At 43.1% G+C, this 19527-nt stretch overlaps 1 protein-coding gene across 2 annotated transcripts in view; it reads left to right on the top strand.

The window, feature by feature from the left end:
- Positions 1 to 7573: 7573 nt before the first annotated feature.
- ZBTB48 (zinc finger and BTB domain containing 48) overlaps positions 7574 to 19527 on the top strand; it is a 157158-nt gene continuing 145204 nt past the window's right edge. Inside the window, exons 1-3 of one of the 2 annotated variants that reach the window (XM_086922170.1) lie at positions 7586 to 7668; positions 9777 to 9899; positions 13814 to 14528. In XM_086922170.1, coding sequence (XP_086778296.1) covers positions 13845 to 14528 — 684 coding nt within the window. In that variant the 5' untranslated portion in view covers positions 7586 to 7668; positions 9777 to 9899; positions 13814 to 13844. Of the gene's footprint in view, positions 7669 to 9776; positions 9900 to 13813; positions 14529 to 19527 lie in introns of both variants that reach the window. The other variant, XM_086922169.1, reaches the window with a different exon arrangement.

Genomic DNA, 19527 nt, shown 5'->3' with positions numbered 1-19527 from the left:
CATATGTCTTGTATATGCCTTGCTTGTTTTTTCAATAAAAAGAAACATACAAAAAATAAAAAAATAAATTTAAAAAAAGAATAACACTAGACACCAGGGATTTTAGTGTTTTGGGCCGTCAGTCCCGCTAGCACAAGGGCTGACAACACCGGGGTATCTATAATTTCAAAAGCAGTTTGCTTTCCCATAGGTGGTGGGACAAAAGTAAAGATCATGATTGTGTGGTGGTTCGCCCTTTCTGCATATGGGCCAACCCCCAGGGACATATTACTTTGGCTACAGTGATATTCACTTTCTCTTGAGTGGCATGATCAAAAGCAAAGATCTCCATGGATTGCACCCCTTGGGGGGAAAGCAAAGATCTCCATGGCCAAAAAATCCAAAAGGGACCCTGTTTAGTGTAACTGGTGCTCATGTAAATTACACAAGTACCTTTAGGCCAAGTTCGCGCTATATAAGACGTCCGAAAAAAATAAATAACTATTGGGGTTGGCCAATTCTGCATAGGGGCGACCATCAGGTGGCACAATATTTTTGTGTGAATGCACCCCACAGGGAGAAACAAATATCTCTGTGGCTAAAAAAAATAAATTGACATTGTGTGATGTAACAGGCACTCATGTAAAGTGCACCAATAGCTTTGGGTTGAGTTTCCATTATTGAAAACTGCAAAACAAAAAACAGTACAGTGTATGGGGGTTGGCTCTTGTGACATAGGGGCTGAACCCTACTGGGCAGCATATCTTTTTTTGTTTTAGAAGTCTCTTGTCCTACGAAAAAACGCATTTCCCCCAAAAAATTATGCGGGGTTCGGATCCCCTGAGAAACGGGTTGACTCACCTCTGGGCCAACAGGCTCACCCAACAATAACATTTTACAAGAGCCATGACAAAACAAGCATTGACAAATAGGCCTGGTGAATGCTATCAGCTATTTGGCTTTGCAAATTATTATTATTATTACTGAGTTTTATATAGCGCGTGGTTACCCTTGGGCATCCCAGCGCTCATCCAGATAGCATACCATAACAGAAAAAAACATTAAACAGGGAACAGGTGAGTCTTTAAAAATGTGCGAAATCGCAGAGTGCTAGTTTCGGAACGCAGGGCCAGTGGGAGAGAGTTCCATAACGTTGCCACATTAACGGAAAATCTTCTCCCACCGGACCTGGCCCTCCTCTCGCGACTTGCAGAAGATATTGGTGGTCCGAGCGAAGGGCGCGGGGAGCTTTGTAAGGTTGAACCATTTCCCGAAGGATAGGTGGCCCTTTCCCCTGTAATATTTTATGGGCCATGACCAGTGACTCAAGTTGGCTCACCCCTTGTACTTTGAAGTATGCTGTAGTATTGGGTATGTGACATGGTAAAGTAAAACTTTGTTTTTTTTTGGCTTTTTAGTGTCTTTGGAGAAATTGCAGCAGCATCGATTAGCTAAGTGCTTTTTTAATGTTGAACACATGCTCGCACCCAATGATCGATAAGCTAAGTGCTTTTACACTTAGTCACACACTTTTCACAGTTGCACGTAACACCCACCAACTGACTTCGAATAATACTGGTGTCTCCTATGTAGGACAGTGTTTTAAAAGTAAGCTTTTATGCAGCTTTGGTTAGTCAAAAGATATGGGGTCTCATTGGATGAATGCTGCCAAAGACCTAACTCGAGTTATGGAGGATAGCTCGAAGGCTGGATCCGATACTGAGACCGCATCGGAGGGAGAAGAAAATTAAACAGAATCTGGAAGCGATTTTTCAGTCGGTGGAATTCCATCCGATGGCTCATACTTCAGTGAATCTGAGGAACATGCTCTTTTGATAAATTGAAATATGTATTAGAATTTTGGGGTGTAATAATAATGTATGAGGTGATTTGTGCACATGATCAAATTGACCGTTCATCTGAGCACATTGGTGTTGCGGTGGAGGTGGTGTGTTTTGAACCGCTACAATGTTACTGAGACACATGTTGTTGATTCATTTATAGCCCTGACAAAGTCAGAGATGCACAAGCATCCGAACTGACGGAACGCGTGTTGGCTACGGCTATATGTGATTGGAAGAGAATTCTGAATGACAAGAATAAAGATCACCATGGATATGGAGTACTGATTGGACTTTGATTTTGTGACACACGAGATGTTGTGCTCAGAACATTTTTCTTCATGTTTGCTATTGGACTAACTTGTTAGTTTTTTCTGGGGGTATGAGTGGCTGTCCCCGTTCTTGGAGCACACAACATAAATAGCTTTTACCTAACTAAGGGGAATTACTGATTACCAATTTGCGCACAAGTAGCCCTGCCACTAATCATCTTTTTGCTCTAATATTAAACTGCCATCAGGGATCTATGCCAGAAAACACATTGATGGCTAGGTGAGAGCAGGATCAGAAAATGAAAAAAAACCTTTGACCAGGCATAAAGTTCCTTAAAATAATAATGGAAGTCACTGCAGACGTCTAGAACATAGACTTGTTCTTAATTATAAAAACAAAATACCCTGAGAGTAAGATATCCGCTGCTGAACAAAATAAGACAGTTACAGTCTGAAATCAGCAACATTGTGAACGTTGTCCATTACATGAATGAACACTTTAGTTATTACCTAGGTGCAATCAAAATGAGCTGTATTGGCTACTCTAAGGATGGACCACAAACTACACCACTACACGCTTCATTTTAAATACCTGGTTTGGGATTGGAATTCTGTTGGGGTAGGGGGTCTTTTTATTCGTTTTATCCTGAATACTTTGTGTTGCTGCATTTTTAGCAAAGTGCACGTGTTCAAGTGCCCCACTTCCCCTTCATTAAGGCAAAGCGGCCACTTTGACTGGCCTGCTCTGCCACGCGGTCAGGGCTCTAGTTTCTGCGCATGGCTCTATTCAAGCGTGGCCATGGCGCCCCAAAGGGAAGCCTGTCTGCGCCCATCCCCGCCCCAACAGGCCCAGGAACCCTGCATCTATCCATCCAAATGCAATGGTCTCTGCAGACCAGCTTAAGGCACTCCGCCCCTCTTTAAACTCGCTGGTGAGTCCTAAGTGCTGTACCATTGCACCTTTTTGTTCATCGTAGACTGTAATTTCTTTTACTCTCCCAGCAAAGATGAAACTTACTCTCTGGGGGCATCTAGGAACGAGGCCACAGGCTACTGTAATGCTTTAGGTAGCAAATTCTCCTTCTATAGCATCAATGGGCACTCCCTGCCAAGACATCAACACCTACACAATTTGGTAATGAACAAATCCCAAATGCCCTGTTTCTTATTAGAACATGGCTTCATGATGCCTCACTGTCTGACGTTATTGCCACTCTACCCCAGGACTATGACATTGCTAGACAAGACAGCAGGTGGGATAGCCACAATTTTTCAATAGAAATGTCAATGTAAAATGCATGAGTTGCCTATCCCTGCCTGAGAAGCCATGTTTTTGTCTCTCAGTCTTTCACATAATCTCACCATTTCCGGTGTTCCGATTTACCGCTCTTCTGGCGATTGTGGCAATTGATGCTCTACGGTTCCTGACCGGCTCTCTCCCTACATTCTTAAACGCACCATTTTTATGCTGCTTGGCGAGCTAAATATACATCTGGAGGACCCAACTTGTAGCTTTGTCTTCGGCCCATATAGAGGACCTTAGTGTCTTGAAAGCTCGGCCTAATCAACTCTGCACCCACACATAAAGCCGGGAATCTATTAGATCCGAATTTCAAAAACATTAAGGGACTTACTACTGTCCCCCCCCCCCCCCCCCTCTTGGCACTTCTCTGACCACCTTGGCAGTGCCTTTCTCCATTCAGACCCGTTCTTTGCCCTCGACAGCTGCGGCTGGACCTCCGGTTATGTTCAAAATTGGTACAAATTATATCTAACCATCTCTGAAACTCCTGACTCCTAGATACCTTACCAAATCTAGTGCAGTCTAAAGAGCTTGACCAACCTATGGTTATTGATTGCTTCCGGAATTTCCTGGAAAGAAAACTTGCTTTCTGAACCAAGCTCCTCAGCAATACTCCACACTCCTGCCACCTGGTTCAATTAGGCTTTCCGTGCGGAGAAAAAGCAGTGCAAACTTCTGAAATGGTCTGGGAGAAAAGCCTACACCAAGGATAAAAATGTAGGTACAAAACGGCACAAAAAGATTATCACACACTATGTAGAGCGGCCCAGGTGACATTTTACTCAGATAAAATAACTGCTGCTCAGAAGTGTTCCAAAACTCTTTTTAAAGTAGTTTAAGAACTTTCAGATCCCGGTAATGTATCTCTGTTCCCCTCGCTGTCACAGTCACAATGTGACGATCTAGCACACTTTTTTTGTAACTAAAAAAAGGGTGACATATCAAAAAATCTCTTACGACTGCTTTAATGAGCAAGTCTCAAACGGATTTTAATATTTCTAGCAGAAGCTCACGGATGCAATGCTGAACCTGGGAAGCAGATGACATCAGTGCTTCGCAAGCCACTCAAAGTCTGCGCTCATTTGCCCCTCTGGACACCTCACTCTTGCACACTCTCTCACACTCCATAAACTTGGGCTTTCCTTGAGACCCTCTTATCCGGCCAAACTTAGTACACTGGGTCTAGACCTAATATAATTACTATCAGTTCTCCTCAACTCCTCCTTAAAAGAGGAATGCATTTGTCAGGCATGGAAACATGCCACAGTCCTGCCTCTTTAAAAAAAGCCTAATTTAGATCCCTCTTCTTGGTCTAACTTCAGATCAATTTCAATGCTCTCTCCTTTTCCCAAAATCTTGGAGAAACTTGAGTGTGCAAATTTCTGCCTTCGTGGACACCCAAAGCTTTCTTCATTCCACAGTCTGGTTTTAGAGCAGGACAAAGTACCGAATCCGCCCTTCTGGGAGTCACTGAACATCCAAGACGGCGTCTGATTTAATGGCTTAACAGCTGCACTGATTCTACTTGACCTTAGCGGAGCCATCGATACTGTATCCCATACATTCTATGAGAAAAACTGGTGAACCTGGGTCTCCAAGGGACAGCTCTATCTTGGATGTCATCTTTCTTGCAAGATCACATCAAGTCTTCTCTTCCAGCTTTACATCAAAGTACCATGCTCTTACGGCTGGAGTCCCTCAAGGGTCATCCTTAAGCCCAATGTTATTCAATGTCTATGTTCACTCCCTTGTGGATAGCGTGGAAAGCTGCAGCCTTACCCCATTTTCTTGAGCAGATGACACTCAGATGATCTTTTTTTTGCCGTCTGCCCAGGGCCACAATTCCAAAGCCCTGAATTCTTGTCTCCACCTAGATGAACACCAACTCATTAATGGAGACAAGACCGAGGTGATGGTGAAGGGTAAGAACCCTATGCTATGGGGCCCCCAGCACTGGCCTGAGACCCTAGGAACTCCCCCTGTCCTGGGTTCTAAAGAAAATAACTTAGGTTGTTGGCTAGATGTCAATATGCTGATAAAATCTCAAAGCCCCAAGGTAGCTTCAACCTATTTCGTGGTGCTGAAAAAATCATCTGGATAATCCCTTTTGCAGCCCAAAGGTCAGTTCTCAAGGCCTTGATTTTGTCAACACTGGAATATGGAAACATCCTCTACTCAGGGGCAGACAAGGCCTTTATTAAGACGCCTACAAGTCTTTAGGAACTCTGCCACTAGGCTTCTATATCTTCCTCCTAAACATGCCTCCGTTTTGTGTCTTCTTCGCGAACTTCACTAACTTAAGGTGGATACAAGCATTCAGTTGATAGCTCTATACTGGGCTCAAAAAATCCACTTGCCCGCTCGCTATGGTGAACCAGATTTAATCAGGACGAGCTATTTTTAGGGTTTTACTCGCCCTTTCTGGCAAGCTAAAAATCCTCTAACTTCCATCACAGAAAGAAAAGTAAAGGTAGGAAAACAAACTGACTTTTGACCTCTGTCTCTGAAAGAGGAACAAATGTGACAAGATAAGATTTAAAGGCATCTTTATTGCTCACAAAGTGAATGAGCAATAAAGATGCTTTTAAATCTTGTTATCTTGTCACATTTGCTTGACTTTCAGAGACAGAGGTCAATAGCCAGTTTGTCTTACTACATTTCCTTTCCTTTCAGCGACTGAAGTTAGAGGATTTTGTAAAGTGAACTGTGCGACAATCACCTTGAGACCAGTTCACGGTTCAAGTACATTACAGTTAGGTCAAATAATGCATAAAGCTAGATCGTGTACTGGTCCACTTTACCTACAAGAACTGGTGGTACCTTCACAGCCAACTTATTCCCTGCGTCCAAGAAACCTATACCTATGTGTGGTTCTCATTGTTAAATTGGCTTGAACGGGCGGTCGCTTTTTCTCACACTTGGGCCCTAGGCAGTGGAACATCCTGCCTTGGTCCCTGAAAAGATGCCCTTTACCGACCACCTGCCGCAAAAATCTGCAAACCTAGTTGTTCTGGTTGCTTCCCACTCCACAAAGTCATACCGCACTAAGACGTTCTTATATAATAAATAAAAGGTCGCTGATAGTAGCTTGATTATGTGAATGGCTCTGGTTGCAAAATCGATCTAGAACATAGGGTACCAACTTTGGTTTGCCAGGAAACCCCAGAATTGTGTGTGTTGCATCGTTTTAAGAAATGGCTTTCATTAACTTAGTCACTTTCACCCGCCAACTTTCGCTAACGCACTTTATTGCGAACTGCACCTGCCCATCATATTCTCTGCATAACATAACTCAGTCTACTTTATGAAGTGCACTCTTGTTGCCAAGATCCGTGTCTATTAACCCAAACGATGCACATTCGTTCACAATTAAAAGACGGAAGACTACATTGGAAAGGAAAGAAAGAGGGCGGCAGCCAAGGCTATGTAATTTTTTTCACAAAAACATACAACATGCACGTTTATAAAAAAAATTGCAACCACAAGAATGAATACGAATATTATACATTATTTACTAACGCAGACGTACTACATCATCTGATCAGAAACAATGAAACCACTCGGGGTCATTTGCTCCACGCAGAATGCGGCCCGTGTATCAGCGTAACCTTAGACCTCATTAACGGAACCAGTGTCAAATTACCAAAACATTTATTGTCCGTAAAAATTCAAAATATGCTTCAGAAAAATGCCATCGTGCATCCTGGAAGCACCCGCATGTAAAGCCGCAGTTTGTGGCCCTGCATGCAACCTGCTGAGTAACCACGTGGGCGCGCTCTATTTTGTGCACAGGCTGACCGGCATATGGGACTCCATTTATATGGTCAAATCACGGCTCTAATCATTCCCTCGTTCAAAACAACGGGCAGCAGCAAACCCGCCTGCCGAAGTCGACATAAACTGCTGTCGCCCTGTGCATTACATCCCCATCTAACCCCACGCCAGCAACTAAAGACCGAACCTTCTCCAATTTGGGCAGCAAGCACCGACATCGTTGGAGCTTACAGGAGGACTCAGACAGTGACTCCACATCCAATCAACACTTCGAAATTTGGTGCAACACACTGGGATTGGTTGAGAAAGCACCAGTGCTCCAATCCTGGGTCACTTTACAGATTATCAACCCTCCCACTCTCAGTCGAGTTCCAGTATTTATGTTCTGCCGAAGAATCTTATGTGACCCGGAAGTACTAAAATCATGGACAAATTACATCCGTTAAAAGATCAACAAGGAGTATCAGGCTGAATTGGAGCGTTTAGGGCGGTTTAGAAGGTACATGCATGCGTTTATGAAGGATGTGATGAAGTTTGCGTGAGTTGATGGATGGAACAGAACCAGTGTCTCATTGTGTGTGGAACGAATGGCAAGTAGGACACATAATTGAGCATCTTCTGGCCATGCTGTGTACCTGTTAAAAAATAAGATTACTTGCTTTGATATTAACTTTTGTGCCTTTAATGAAAATGGAGCAACGAAGCTGAATAGGATGCCAGGACTGCAGACGCAGACCTATGTATTACACTATTTTTGAGAGTCAATTTTTGGTCTGGTTGTCGCTGGTGTGACTCGTATACGGATTCCAGTGTGGTCATTCCAACGTGGTTGTGTATTTCATTTACAGACAGCACATTTTAAATTGAAATGGTCACAAACGTTAACACTAACATGCAAATTTGCTGATAAAACTATGTAGTGTATGAACAATAATGTGTGAAAATTGGAAAACTGAATTTCAGCAAAAATACTTATCGTTTGCACACCACCAACTAAAGTGTTCAGAATTGTTTTCACCTCCAAGTTTGAATATAAAAAATTAAAGAAAACAATGTCTGACAAGTCAGCAAGGACTATTGTGGTGGAATCACCGAATATGCCACTACTTACGGTGCTTCCACTCTTATACAAAAGTTGTTGAGGGTGTGTGAGAAAATTAGTAGCTCAGAAAGAAGAGAATGCATGTGGACAACCTCTGGCTTTAACATGTCTGCCTGTTCCAACGCATGTGTCCTACCCATGCACCTGAATATGAATATAAATATAAAGCCAGTGAAGTTCATTCTATACCCGAGGATGATGGAAACATTATTCTCAAGTATCTGTTCTTTCTTGAGGATGAAAGTGGTGTTTTTTTCCGAACATATCCTCATCTGAACCATCTGGGATGGCAAACAGAAAAATTCACATTTTCATGAGGTATCTCCGTGGTCTCCCTCATTATTTTGTAACACATCACTTCTTTTGAGCACCAAAGAGACTGATTCTTACATCATACATTTTGGATCTAATGCTCAAATCCTGTTATTAATAGGACTTCTAAATCTGCACAACCTCTATAGAGGCATGTGTAGGTCACTTCTGTAAACAACCATGTTTGAAATAATGGTCATTGGAATTGATATCCTATATTCCTTCAAAACAACTGTTTGGCTTTAGTTCTTCCTTCACCTGGGTAGGAGTGCCGGGATATCTCCGAGACTGAAGACAAAACTGATTGGGCAAATAAAGCTGTGAGGGAGCTCAAATATAGCCCCTTAATGTTCAAGGGAAGTGAAGAAAGAAGTACACAAACCAGAGGTCTCCAACCTTTTTATTTAGTGAGAGCTACATCTTTTCAAAGAAAGTTCCCGCAAGCCACTAATAAAATAGTGGCCACATATGTTACACTATGACCACCCTAAGTATGATTATCCGTAGCAACCACCCAAGCATTTCTTGTTGAAGAAATGCCAACAAAAAGGTTACTAATAATAAATTGTCAGCACCTGACTAATAAAATAACATCAAAAGCATCATGTACCCTCTGGAGCAAAGGATATAACCTAATAATAAATCTTCCCAACCATGACTGAATTATCATTCAACTACCATCTTTAAATGTGTTTTGGAATTGCAAGCTTTAGTCATCAGCATATCAGTTTCTAAAAATGCATTTTTTTCAATCAAATAAAACTTTACATTTTGGGCAAACAATCTCACTTTTCCAGGAAAAAAAACCTTTCCTGAAAAGACATGATTTTACCCTTCGAAATATGCAGTCCCCAGTTATCAACTTTTTCTTTCCATTGAGTACTCCAGTGTACAAATGCCTTTCTTGAAACATATTCTGCTTCCAATGCATCGGATTCAATGGATGCTCTGTTTAACAATAAGGATGCATGTGATAAGCTATTAATGCCTACCAGTTCTAACAGTGCCACGACAGGACGCCATAATGGCAAAGTTGCCCACCATATATCAGTCATGACCATTAATATGGAAGATCGCCCACCATTGTGTTTGGGAAAGCTGAAAGTTGGTCAGGCATTCTGCCACAACTACATCAAGGTTTCCCAAAATAGTCCTGGATGACCAATGTTGTAATTTGTGCTTCTCTTTTGCAGCGAGCCGTCCCGCCTAGCCACTTGCCATCCTGCCATTTGCTACTCCCATTTCCTGACTTTAAGCTCCCGGCCCCCATCCCAGGACCTACTTAATGAAGGCTGCAGTGCAACAGCATTTAGCTGGTCAGTGTACCATCCCCCCCCCCCCCCCCGCTGTCATAGCCCAGTGCTTATTTCCTGGTTTTTGGTTTTGCCCTGTGTTTCTATTTAATTCCCTGCTTTTGATTTGCTGTTGTTCTCTGCACATTGTCATCTTTAGCCTAAACCTGTTACCTTGTTAATTGTGATTTTATGTTTTCAGCTTTCCATTTCTTGTAATTTTCTGTGCCTTGTTGTTTATAATCTAAACTGCCATTTTTTTGTAATTTTCTTTTGCAGCGAGCCAACCCTCCTCACCTCTCGCCTTCCTGCCTCATTGCTCGCCTTCGCGTCATTTGCCCCTTCGACCTACCGCCTCCCAGACCCCATCCGCCTCCCAAGACCTATTTAATGGAGGCCGCATCACGGCTAAGCAGTGGATGCGCCAAAGGCACCCCAAAGGCATGTCCATCAGCACCCATCCGCTCTTGGACCGTACTCAGCGCCAGGAACCCTGATCTCCTGTCCCCCACAGCTTAGTGCCAAACTCATAGTCTTAGACTCCATACTCCGCAACAAAATCTGCTGCCGCCCCTCTCCACACTCAACAGAAGGACCTTCCACATGCCACCACTGTCTCTTCTCCTGCAACACCGCAGCACACACTGCAGCCACCACCACGCTTATAACAACTGCACCTGGATGACACCACTACCTTTTCCTCAACTCCAGATCGCACTGCAAACATGCCACTGAGATCTGGGACAACATCACCTCCCTCACCCCCATGTCGTCTTCCTCACAGAGACGTAGCTCAACCCAGAAGCCACATCCGACATCGCCATGGCCACACCCAACGGCTTCAAGATAGCACTCTGGGACTGCATCAACAAACACAGAAGTGGGATCGCCATCATCCACAAAGAAACCATCCACTGCACCACCGCCACAGACAGCACCACCCCGATTATGGAACACCTCAAATTCCGTCTCAAAACAGAAGGCAAAACCACCATTAGAGGGAGCCTCGCCTGCAGACCTCCAGGACCACGCCCCGGCTTCTACAATGCAGGACACATACTCGACCCAATTTTCCCAGTCAGCAACAGAGTCCAGTACAGCCATGTCACCAAGCTCATCTGGTCGGACCACTCATTCGACCGCTTCACAATCACAGCAGATTCCAGCACCCAAGAACTTTACCACCTGACCACCTTCCCAGAAGAATAGAATGCTGAAGTCAAACCCATTCTCAAGAAACAATCAGCAGGCCCCAACGAGCTCAAGAACTACCGGCCCATTACCCTGCTCTCCCAACTCCCCCCCCCCCCCCCCCCCCCCCCCCAAGTTATTGTGAAATACCTGGAAAATAACGATCTTCTGTATTCATCCCAATCCTGTTTCCTAAAGAACCACAGCACCTTAACTGCCCTAATCTCAGCCACCAACGGCATCTGAACCCTCCTAGACTGGGGAGAAATGGCTGCTTTATTCCTCCTTGACCTCTCAGCAGCCTTTGACACCATCTCCTACCACACTCTGTTCAATAGGCTTTATCAGATCAGAAGCGAAGAGGGCACCCTCTAAGTGATCGCTTACTTCCTCATCAGAAGAACTTGGAGAATTCACCTTCCACCCTTCACCACAGAACCCAAGAACTTCATCTGCGGCGTCCCTCAATGTTCATCCTCCGCCCTACTCTGTTCAACTTTTACATGACCCCCATGGCCAACTTCGTCAGAACCCATGGACTGAACATCAACTCCTACTCTGACGACAGCCAGCTAATCCTCTCTCTATCTGAAGACCCATCCACCACGAGGGCCAACTTCTGCCTGTGCATGACCAGCGTCGCTGACTTAATGAAAAAGTGCCTCAAACTCAACCCAGACAAAACATACGTTCTGATCTTCGGGAACAACATCTCCACAGGGAATGATTCCTGGTGGCCCAGGTAACTGGAACCCTCACCCATTCCTACAGACCACACCTGTTACCTCAGCATCATCCTGGACAGCACCCACTCCATGAAAACCAAATCAACAAGGTCGACTCCACCTGCTTCCTCACTCTTTGCATGCTCCGAAAGATCTTCAATTGGCTCCCTGTCACCACCAGACGCTTTGTCACTAAAGCCCTCTTCACTAGCCGCTTGGACCATGGCAACACACTCTACGTTGGAATAGCCATCCACCTCTTGTAGAGACTGCAGACCATACATAATCAAGTGGCCAGGCTCATCCTTGACATCCCCAAACGGACCCACATCACCCCACACCTGAAGAAACTACACTGGCGTTCACAAGATATGCCAGTTCAAAATGCTGACCCATGCCTACAAAGCCTTCCACAATCAAGGACTATCATACATTTACCACCGCCTGAGCTTCCACCAACCCTCAAGACACCAGTACTCCACCTCCCTCGCTCACTCCTCCGCATCAGACGAAGCAACAGTGGAGGACACTCCCGCCTCAATGCAAAGTCCTGGAACAGAATCCCCCCTCCAATCTTCACCCACCCTTCAGAAATTCAGAATGGGGCTCGAGACCTGGTTGTTCAACTGATTCCTCCTGAGCAGCCTGGCTCTCAGCGCCTGGATACCCTCGCTTGTGATTAACAGTGCTTTATAATTCCTAACTTTTAGATTGAATATTATGGTGTTGCCTCTATTATGCCATAAACAGACACAATTATGCCAGAGATGGGCCCTTTAAGGTCGGTGTAGAATATCATTTTGGTGATACTGTTTATTAGAGAGAGACACTCCTGCCTGCTTCCCCCCCCCCCCCCAACACACACACACACACACACACACACACACGCCCAATCTTCATGTGACTTTGCTAGGTTGTGAGTTGAGACAGATGGTCATGTGGCAGAACATGTGTTTGAATGTTATCATGCAGCCCTGCTTAGGTGTGGCTGCCTACCACTCTGAGAGTCTTGATATGAGCAGTGCTGTCTTTAATATGCACAGACTCGTTTGCATACAGTACAGGGCTTGGCTTCACCTCTGAGAGCCACTTTGAGGGTGCTGTGAGCTATCAGTATCTCCCAAGCTACTTGTTGGAGACCTGTGACATAAACCATCTACTATTTAGCTGAGCTTGTGTGGGGCAATTGCAAAGTGTTCTATTTCACTGACTTTAATCTTCTGCTCCCTGGACAAAAGATACATAATAAATAATCGCTAGATGCTGACTTTAATTCTTGGTTTTGAGGAAGAATTACTCCAGCTCTTTTGAAGGACTAATTATAGTCTTCATTGCGGGTGTATTGCTGCGCTTTAAAGGCCTTCTGACTCTTAGCAAGCTAGGTGACCACGATAGCAAGGCAGGTAGCAAGATAGGTACTAGCATAGAGGCTTTATATAGGGGAGACCTACCCCCTGTGCTTTACAAACGGTAGGTACACCCAGTAACAAGTTAGGTCTTCAATTGGAGGGATGAATTAGGTCTCTGGGACTAGGTCCTATTCTTAAAGGCCCTCGTGGCCTGAAGGTACCTATTTATTTTTTATAGCACACTGTAGGGGAAGCAGACCAGCAGATGTCAAGCAACAGGGTGCAGTGAGGACTGTGGCAAGGAGAAAATACACAGTGTGGTAATTTGTCTTTCCAGTCCAGATGCTATTTATTCAATTAGTAATCCTAAATAGTTTTGGTAAAGCAGCTCACTGTTTAATGTCTATATTTAGGATTTGTGCTGTTAATGGACGAGGCCTGCTTTAAAATCATGTACAGCTGAGATATTAATGCCTATTATGTGGCAATACTGTGTCAGTGTCTCACCACTCATTTGTATTACATGTTTCTGAGTTTTTGACTTTGTTATACGTCTGAAGGTCGGTTTCATTAAAGTAGACAAGATGGATGCTGCTAGATTGTTGAAACAAATGGAACACTTCGAGAAGTCTTAATAAAACGTATATTTTTTTATGTTCCTTTCTGAAAACAGTTTCTTTCATGATGTTTCCACGCTGAGAAATATGGACAGTTCTTTCGTTCAGCACAGTGTGAAGGTTCTGCAGGCACTGAACAAGCAAAGACAAGAAGGAAGATTTTGTGATGCTACTTTGGCTGTGGGTGGTATCTTATTCAAGGCCCATTGGAGTATTCTGGCTAACGCAAGCCCGTTTTTCCAAAGCTTGTATGGAGATGGGACATCAGCCAACATCATTCTTCATGAAAGTTTTTCCGAAGTGATTAGCCTGTTGCTAGACTTCCTGTACACCGGAGACCTGGCCATAACAGAAGAGAACGTGGGGAAGGTGCTCCTCGCATCGAAGGAGCTGTGCATTTTTGATGCAGTGGAGTTTTGCGAAAAGTTTGAGGTGAAATGCTTCCAAACAAACACCCCAAATGAGGAATATTTGAATGAGTACAATGTGGTTGACTCTCTCCACGGGCATGTTAAGCCACCTGCTGAGTCTGACGGCGAAGACACTGTAGAATTGGTGTGTGAAATCCACCCACCTCTGGCGCAGGAAGCAGCTCCCATAAACTGTATTCCTCAAAGCCAGGGACATTCTTTAACACCTGTTCTTAGGAAAACACCTTCCTCGCCAGACACAATAGAACCGGCAGAAGAAGTGAAAACAAGCCACGAGAGTAATGAACTGAAAAGGCCAACGAGGAGGAGCAGACAAGATGACAGTGTCTTCAGTAATGAGGTTGTAGTAAAGTTCCTTTTCTAACTTAATGCATGTTGACTGTAGTGACCGTAGATTTGCATGGATAGTAGTGGCAGAGATGCAGATCACAAACCTATTTATTTATTTATTTATTTATTTATTTATTTATTTTTACATCCATCTTTTCTATAAATATCCTTACTGCATTTCATTCAGCTCTGGGAATCGTATCCTTTTTTTCAATGTTTCCCCCTCCTAAAGAACACCAATCAATATCTCAGCTAGTGGTATCTGATAAAATAAAATACAATTTTCTTGTATTATCTTTGATACCTATTTTATTCTCTGGTCTTCTTCTTGCCTTGTCTGGGCTGATAGAGGACCAGAAACGTTTACTTACTGGTTTACTGCGTGTAAGCTGAATTATATTGAAATTGTATGTATACATAGTTAATTGGATAACTTTAGTCACAGCATACCCACACGGATGTCACAGTACCTACTGCTTACTTGGTGCAACTTCCATAGGATATATGCTGTGGAAAGAAAAGTCGAAGACCTCATTGCTCACAATCCTCACAAAGGCTTTCTCCTGCCACTACTCTACCTTCCCTTAAGTAGGCTCCGAATCTTGCGGTCCTCGATACTTGGAACACAAAATGTCCGCTCAAATCGACTGTGCAAATGGTAGAGACCTCGAGATACAAGTGCTGCACTTTACAATTTATTAAAATTATATTTTTACTTTTCCAATCATAACTATATAAGAAATGTGTTGGTCTAACGCGAACCTTTTTCCAAAATGAGCTATTTTCCCTCAGTTTAAACCTTCGTCAAGTATTTTGATTGGAAAAAAAAGTCCCATCTTTTTGCCAAATGGTAATGTAATATATTGGTTAAGACTGCAATATTTTTGTTAGTTAAAAACAATATTTATTTTCTAGGCCTAACTGGGAGCTATAAAGTGAACATTAGAATTCTCATTTCTTTGTTCCATTCCACATTGTTACCAAAGAAGGCACAACTCAACACCTTCCAATAAGTGCGGACATATCTCCGTATTCTGTCTCTCAGTTCAAATTCAAAATTCCTTTATTCGACTGTATGCAATGCAGTCATAAAAGTACAATAAAAAACATATACATACTTAACAATGTTAAAAAGACATTTTATCAAGAGCGAGAAGTCACAAGAGAGCATACAATTTCTAAAAAATATAAATATACTGTTTATCTAAAACATATTACCGGGGGAGGGATGATTCGAATAACGATTAACCTTCCATGCTTCTAAATTTCAGGGCTGTTTTTAGGAAATTACATAGAAACAAGGTGCTTTCACGGTATAGCATTTGAAGATAAAGTAATGCAGGCCTTATTTGCACAAAGTTCAATTGTTTTAAAAGGGGTTTTAAAAACAGTTTTCGTGGTATCATGTAGTAGGAGCATATAAATAAAAAGTGAGCCAGGTCTTGCGGAGACTTACTGTCGCAGCCGCAAGCTGGCAACACTTGTCCCCTGTGGGCCCCACTAGGCACAGCTAGCATCAAATGAAATAAGTCAAAACGAAATCTGGACAACAGGAAACGTTCATATCTAGAGATGGGCCAGGATAGGTAGGGTTCAATTTGCACGCAAGATTTTGTTAAAACATGCCTCCTCACGCTACCTTTTTTGAGCTCCAACTCTTCCCTGGCTAGCTGTCGATTCAACAAAAAAGTATCCTTTGGATACTTGCTGTGGTGCTAGGAAAAGTTCCAACCGACCCAGTTCATGAAGACAGTTTCTGATATATTTTAACCAGGGTATCTTGTATTTCCCTTCCCAGTTGAGTGCTTCGAGAAGGATATTTTGGGTAAATGGTATATCATCATTCATCCAGCAGTTTAACCAACACAGCAAGGGGTTAACAGCAATTTTATCCCCTAGGTAAGGCATACCAAATTCTTCGTGAATGGAGAAATTAGCTGTGCCTTTAGGTAGACATAATACTTGTTTTAGGAAATTGTTTTCAATTGTTACAAGGTCACCCACAGGGACAAAGCCCCAAATTTCACTCCCGTAACAGGCCACAGCGGTGCTTTTGGCTTGATATAGTTTCATCAGAGCAACCGCTGGCGTATTTCCCATTTTACTTGCAAAGTCAGTTATTGCAGCATTAGTCCTTGCTGTTTCTCCCTTTTTCTTCCTTACCGCAGGACCCCAAGTGAGTTTGTGGTCAAACAATACACCAAGGTATGAGAAAGTCTTTGTTATTGGTATTTTTTCCCCATTAACAGAGAAGGGATAAGACTTTTTTGAACCAGATCCTATCTTCATAACAAATGATTTAGTGTTGTTGATGCTCAGGCCCCGTGATTTCATGAATAAGAAAAAGGAATCAAGTAATATTTGAAGGCCCAGTGCAGTTCTGGAGATAAGGACGGCGTCGTCTGCATAAAGCAGAACAGGTACGCCCTTTCTCCCTATGTGTGGATAGTCAGTATTAGTTTTTAAAAGATGCTCCTCGAGACCATTAATATATAAATTAAAAAGAAATGGCGCTAAAATACAGCCCTTCCTAACCCCCGATTTATCTTAAAGTCTCTAGTAACTTTCAAGTCTTTTGTATAGCGGACATTTGCTAGAGTGTCACTATGGAGGTCGGCTAAAAAGTTAATCAAGTTCTTCTCAACCCCCATTTTGAGTAGGACATCCCAGAGCCTGCTTCTATCAACACAATCAAAGGCCGATGATAAGTCCATAAAGGCCATATATACAGTTCCATTTCTGGCCATAGTATACTTGCCACTGATTAAGTATAGGTTCAAGCATTGAGTTATTGTTGAGTGCCCTGGTCTGAACCCGTATTGAACGGGGGACATTACATTGTTAGTTTTTAGCCCACATGGTCAGCCTATTTAAAATTATTCCTCCCACTACTTTGGCAACTGAGTTTATCAGGGAGATGGGCCTGTAACATGCTGCATTGTTTCTGTCACCCTTCTTGTAGACGGGTACTATGGTTGAGGCCCCCCAGGACTTTGGGCTCCCGATTGCAACTCAAGCATTGACAACCGCGGTAAGGATTGGGGCCCAAAGTGAGATATTTGATTTGAATAAATCTGGAGGAAGGCTGTCTGGGCCCGGGGCCTTATTACTGGTTAAGCCGCGGATCCCCTTTTCGACTTATTTATTTATTTTTTAACATTTAATATAGCGCGAACAAATGCCCGCAGGCGACTTCTTCAACTGTGAAATGCAGGGGAGCTTCTTCTGTGATTTTAATTTCTTGTATCACCTGTGGATCATCGCTCTTGAAGATTAAACTAAAATGAGAGACCCACTCATTCTCGGGTATATTTGTTCCAAGACTGGAGGCATTGGGGTCATCAAACATCGGCTTGTTAATTATGCTCCAAAACTTATAGCTATTACCCAGAGTTGATGGGTCAAGCAAAGACTCCCAGATGTGTGCTTTTATATCCTTTTTATGGGATGCCAAGGTTGATTTATATTCAGATCGCAAGATTTTAATATGTGCGGAATCCCTTGGCTTTTTCTTGAGGGCCATTTTCAAGTTCCGACTAGCTGCCGAACAAGCGTGGTCAAACCATCTTGGCTGATAAACAGTTGGGCCTTTTATTGGAACAGATAGCAGTTGGTCAATCCTTTGAACTACAACAGCAAAAGCAGATAAGATGGTTTCAGGTGGTGTGGACTCAGAGACACAAAGATTAAGTTCCTGTTTGCAGCTCGTTTTAACAGACCTATACAAAGTATCACTGTTTATCATGGACCATTTCAGACGGCGATTTCCATTGATCAACTTTAGAGCACCCATGTCTTTATGGTTTTTCCGTAATTCAAAAAGACCCGCTCCTAGTTCAATTGAGATTGGATTGTGGTCACTAAAGATGCTTTCATGTATTTTGAAATTTAAGGCTAAATTTGCCAGATCAACAGAAAGAAGAATATGGTCTATGAAAGAGCCGTGCTCAGAACCTTTATAAGTTGGTACTTCAAAAATAAAGGAGTCATCTTTCAGGGACATAGCGACACTCAGGTTCAGGTCATCTATTAGATTATTCACATTGGTACCTCGCGGACAGTGAGCAAAATGAAGTCCTGACCTGTTCCCGCATCCCAAGGAGTCCAAGGTTGTCTCGGTCAGGTTTCCACAGATATGCGCGTGGAAATCACCAATGATTATTTTATTCCGTGGCAATTTTACCAATTCATCTCACAAGTAATTGTGGAGCTTGACGATGTTGTACTCTCCTGGTGATGTTACTGAATTATAAAAGTTGACCAAGGTTAGTGCTTTTCTGCCCTTCCTAAGCTCCATGACCTGAATGTTCCTGTTTTCCAATTGTTTGGTTTTGACCTGGCAGATGAGGGAGAGGCTGATGAATGTTGCCAGGCCCCCCTTTGATCTGCCACTGGGCGATGGAATTGCTGGGACGAAGAAACTCTGAAACCCCTCGATGAAGACATTTTTATCTATGAGCCATGTTTCCTGAAAACACAGTATAGCAAATTTCCTTATAAATTTCACCCACGTCTGGTCCTTTACTTTTGCGGCCAGTCCTGCTATGTTCCACAACAAGATTGTTATAGTGTTAAGTACGTCGTGATCAGTCAATGACTCTTGAGTCGTGTTAGTAAACGGATACAGGTTTTGATTAAGTCGGCTTGTTGCAGCTGCTGGTTGATTACTAGTGCTAGGTAGCAGGTTATGGGCTATAGTGGGAGGAAAGCTACCTAATTGAAGAGTGGAGAGAGTAGGTGCCACTTGTAGGGAAAGATTCTCAGGGAAAAGTGTTACGGGCTCTATTGTACTGATAACTGGTGCCACTCTTAAGAGGGCTAAGGTACTTGTTGGATTATCAGTACTTATTATGTTAGTTTGTTTCACACAGTTCGAAAGGTCAGGTGAAGTACTAAGGGGCAGGACAGGTGTCAGTCAATCCACCTCATCCAAATAATCATGGGTATACAGGGCATCATATCTGTTTGAGGTCGGAACCCCAAATTGATTTTGATTCAGATAGGGATAT

Source organism: Lissotriton vulgaris, chromosome 5 (assembly GCF_964263255.1).
Source record: "Lissotriton vulgaris chromosome 5, aLisVul1.2, whole genome shotgun sequence".
NCBI classification, from domain to species: Eukaryota; Metazoa; Chordata; class Amphibia; order Caudata; family Salamandridae; genus Lissotriton; species Lissotriton vulgaris.
The sequence above is the reverse complement of the archived record's forward strand: the minus strand, read 5'-3'. Positions and strand labels throughout refer to the sequence as shown.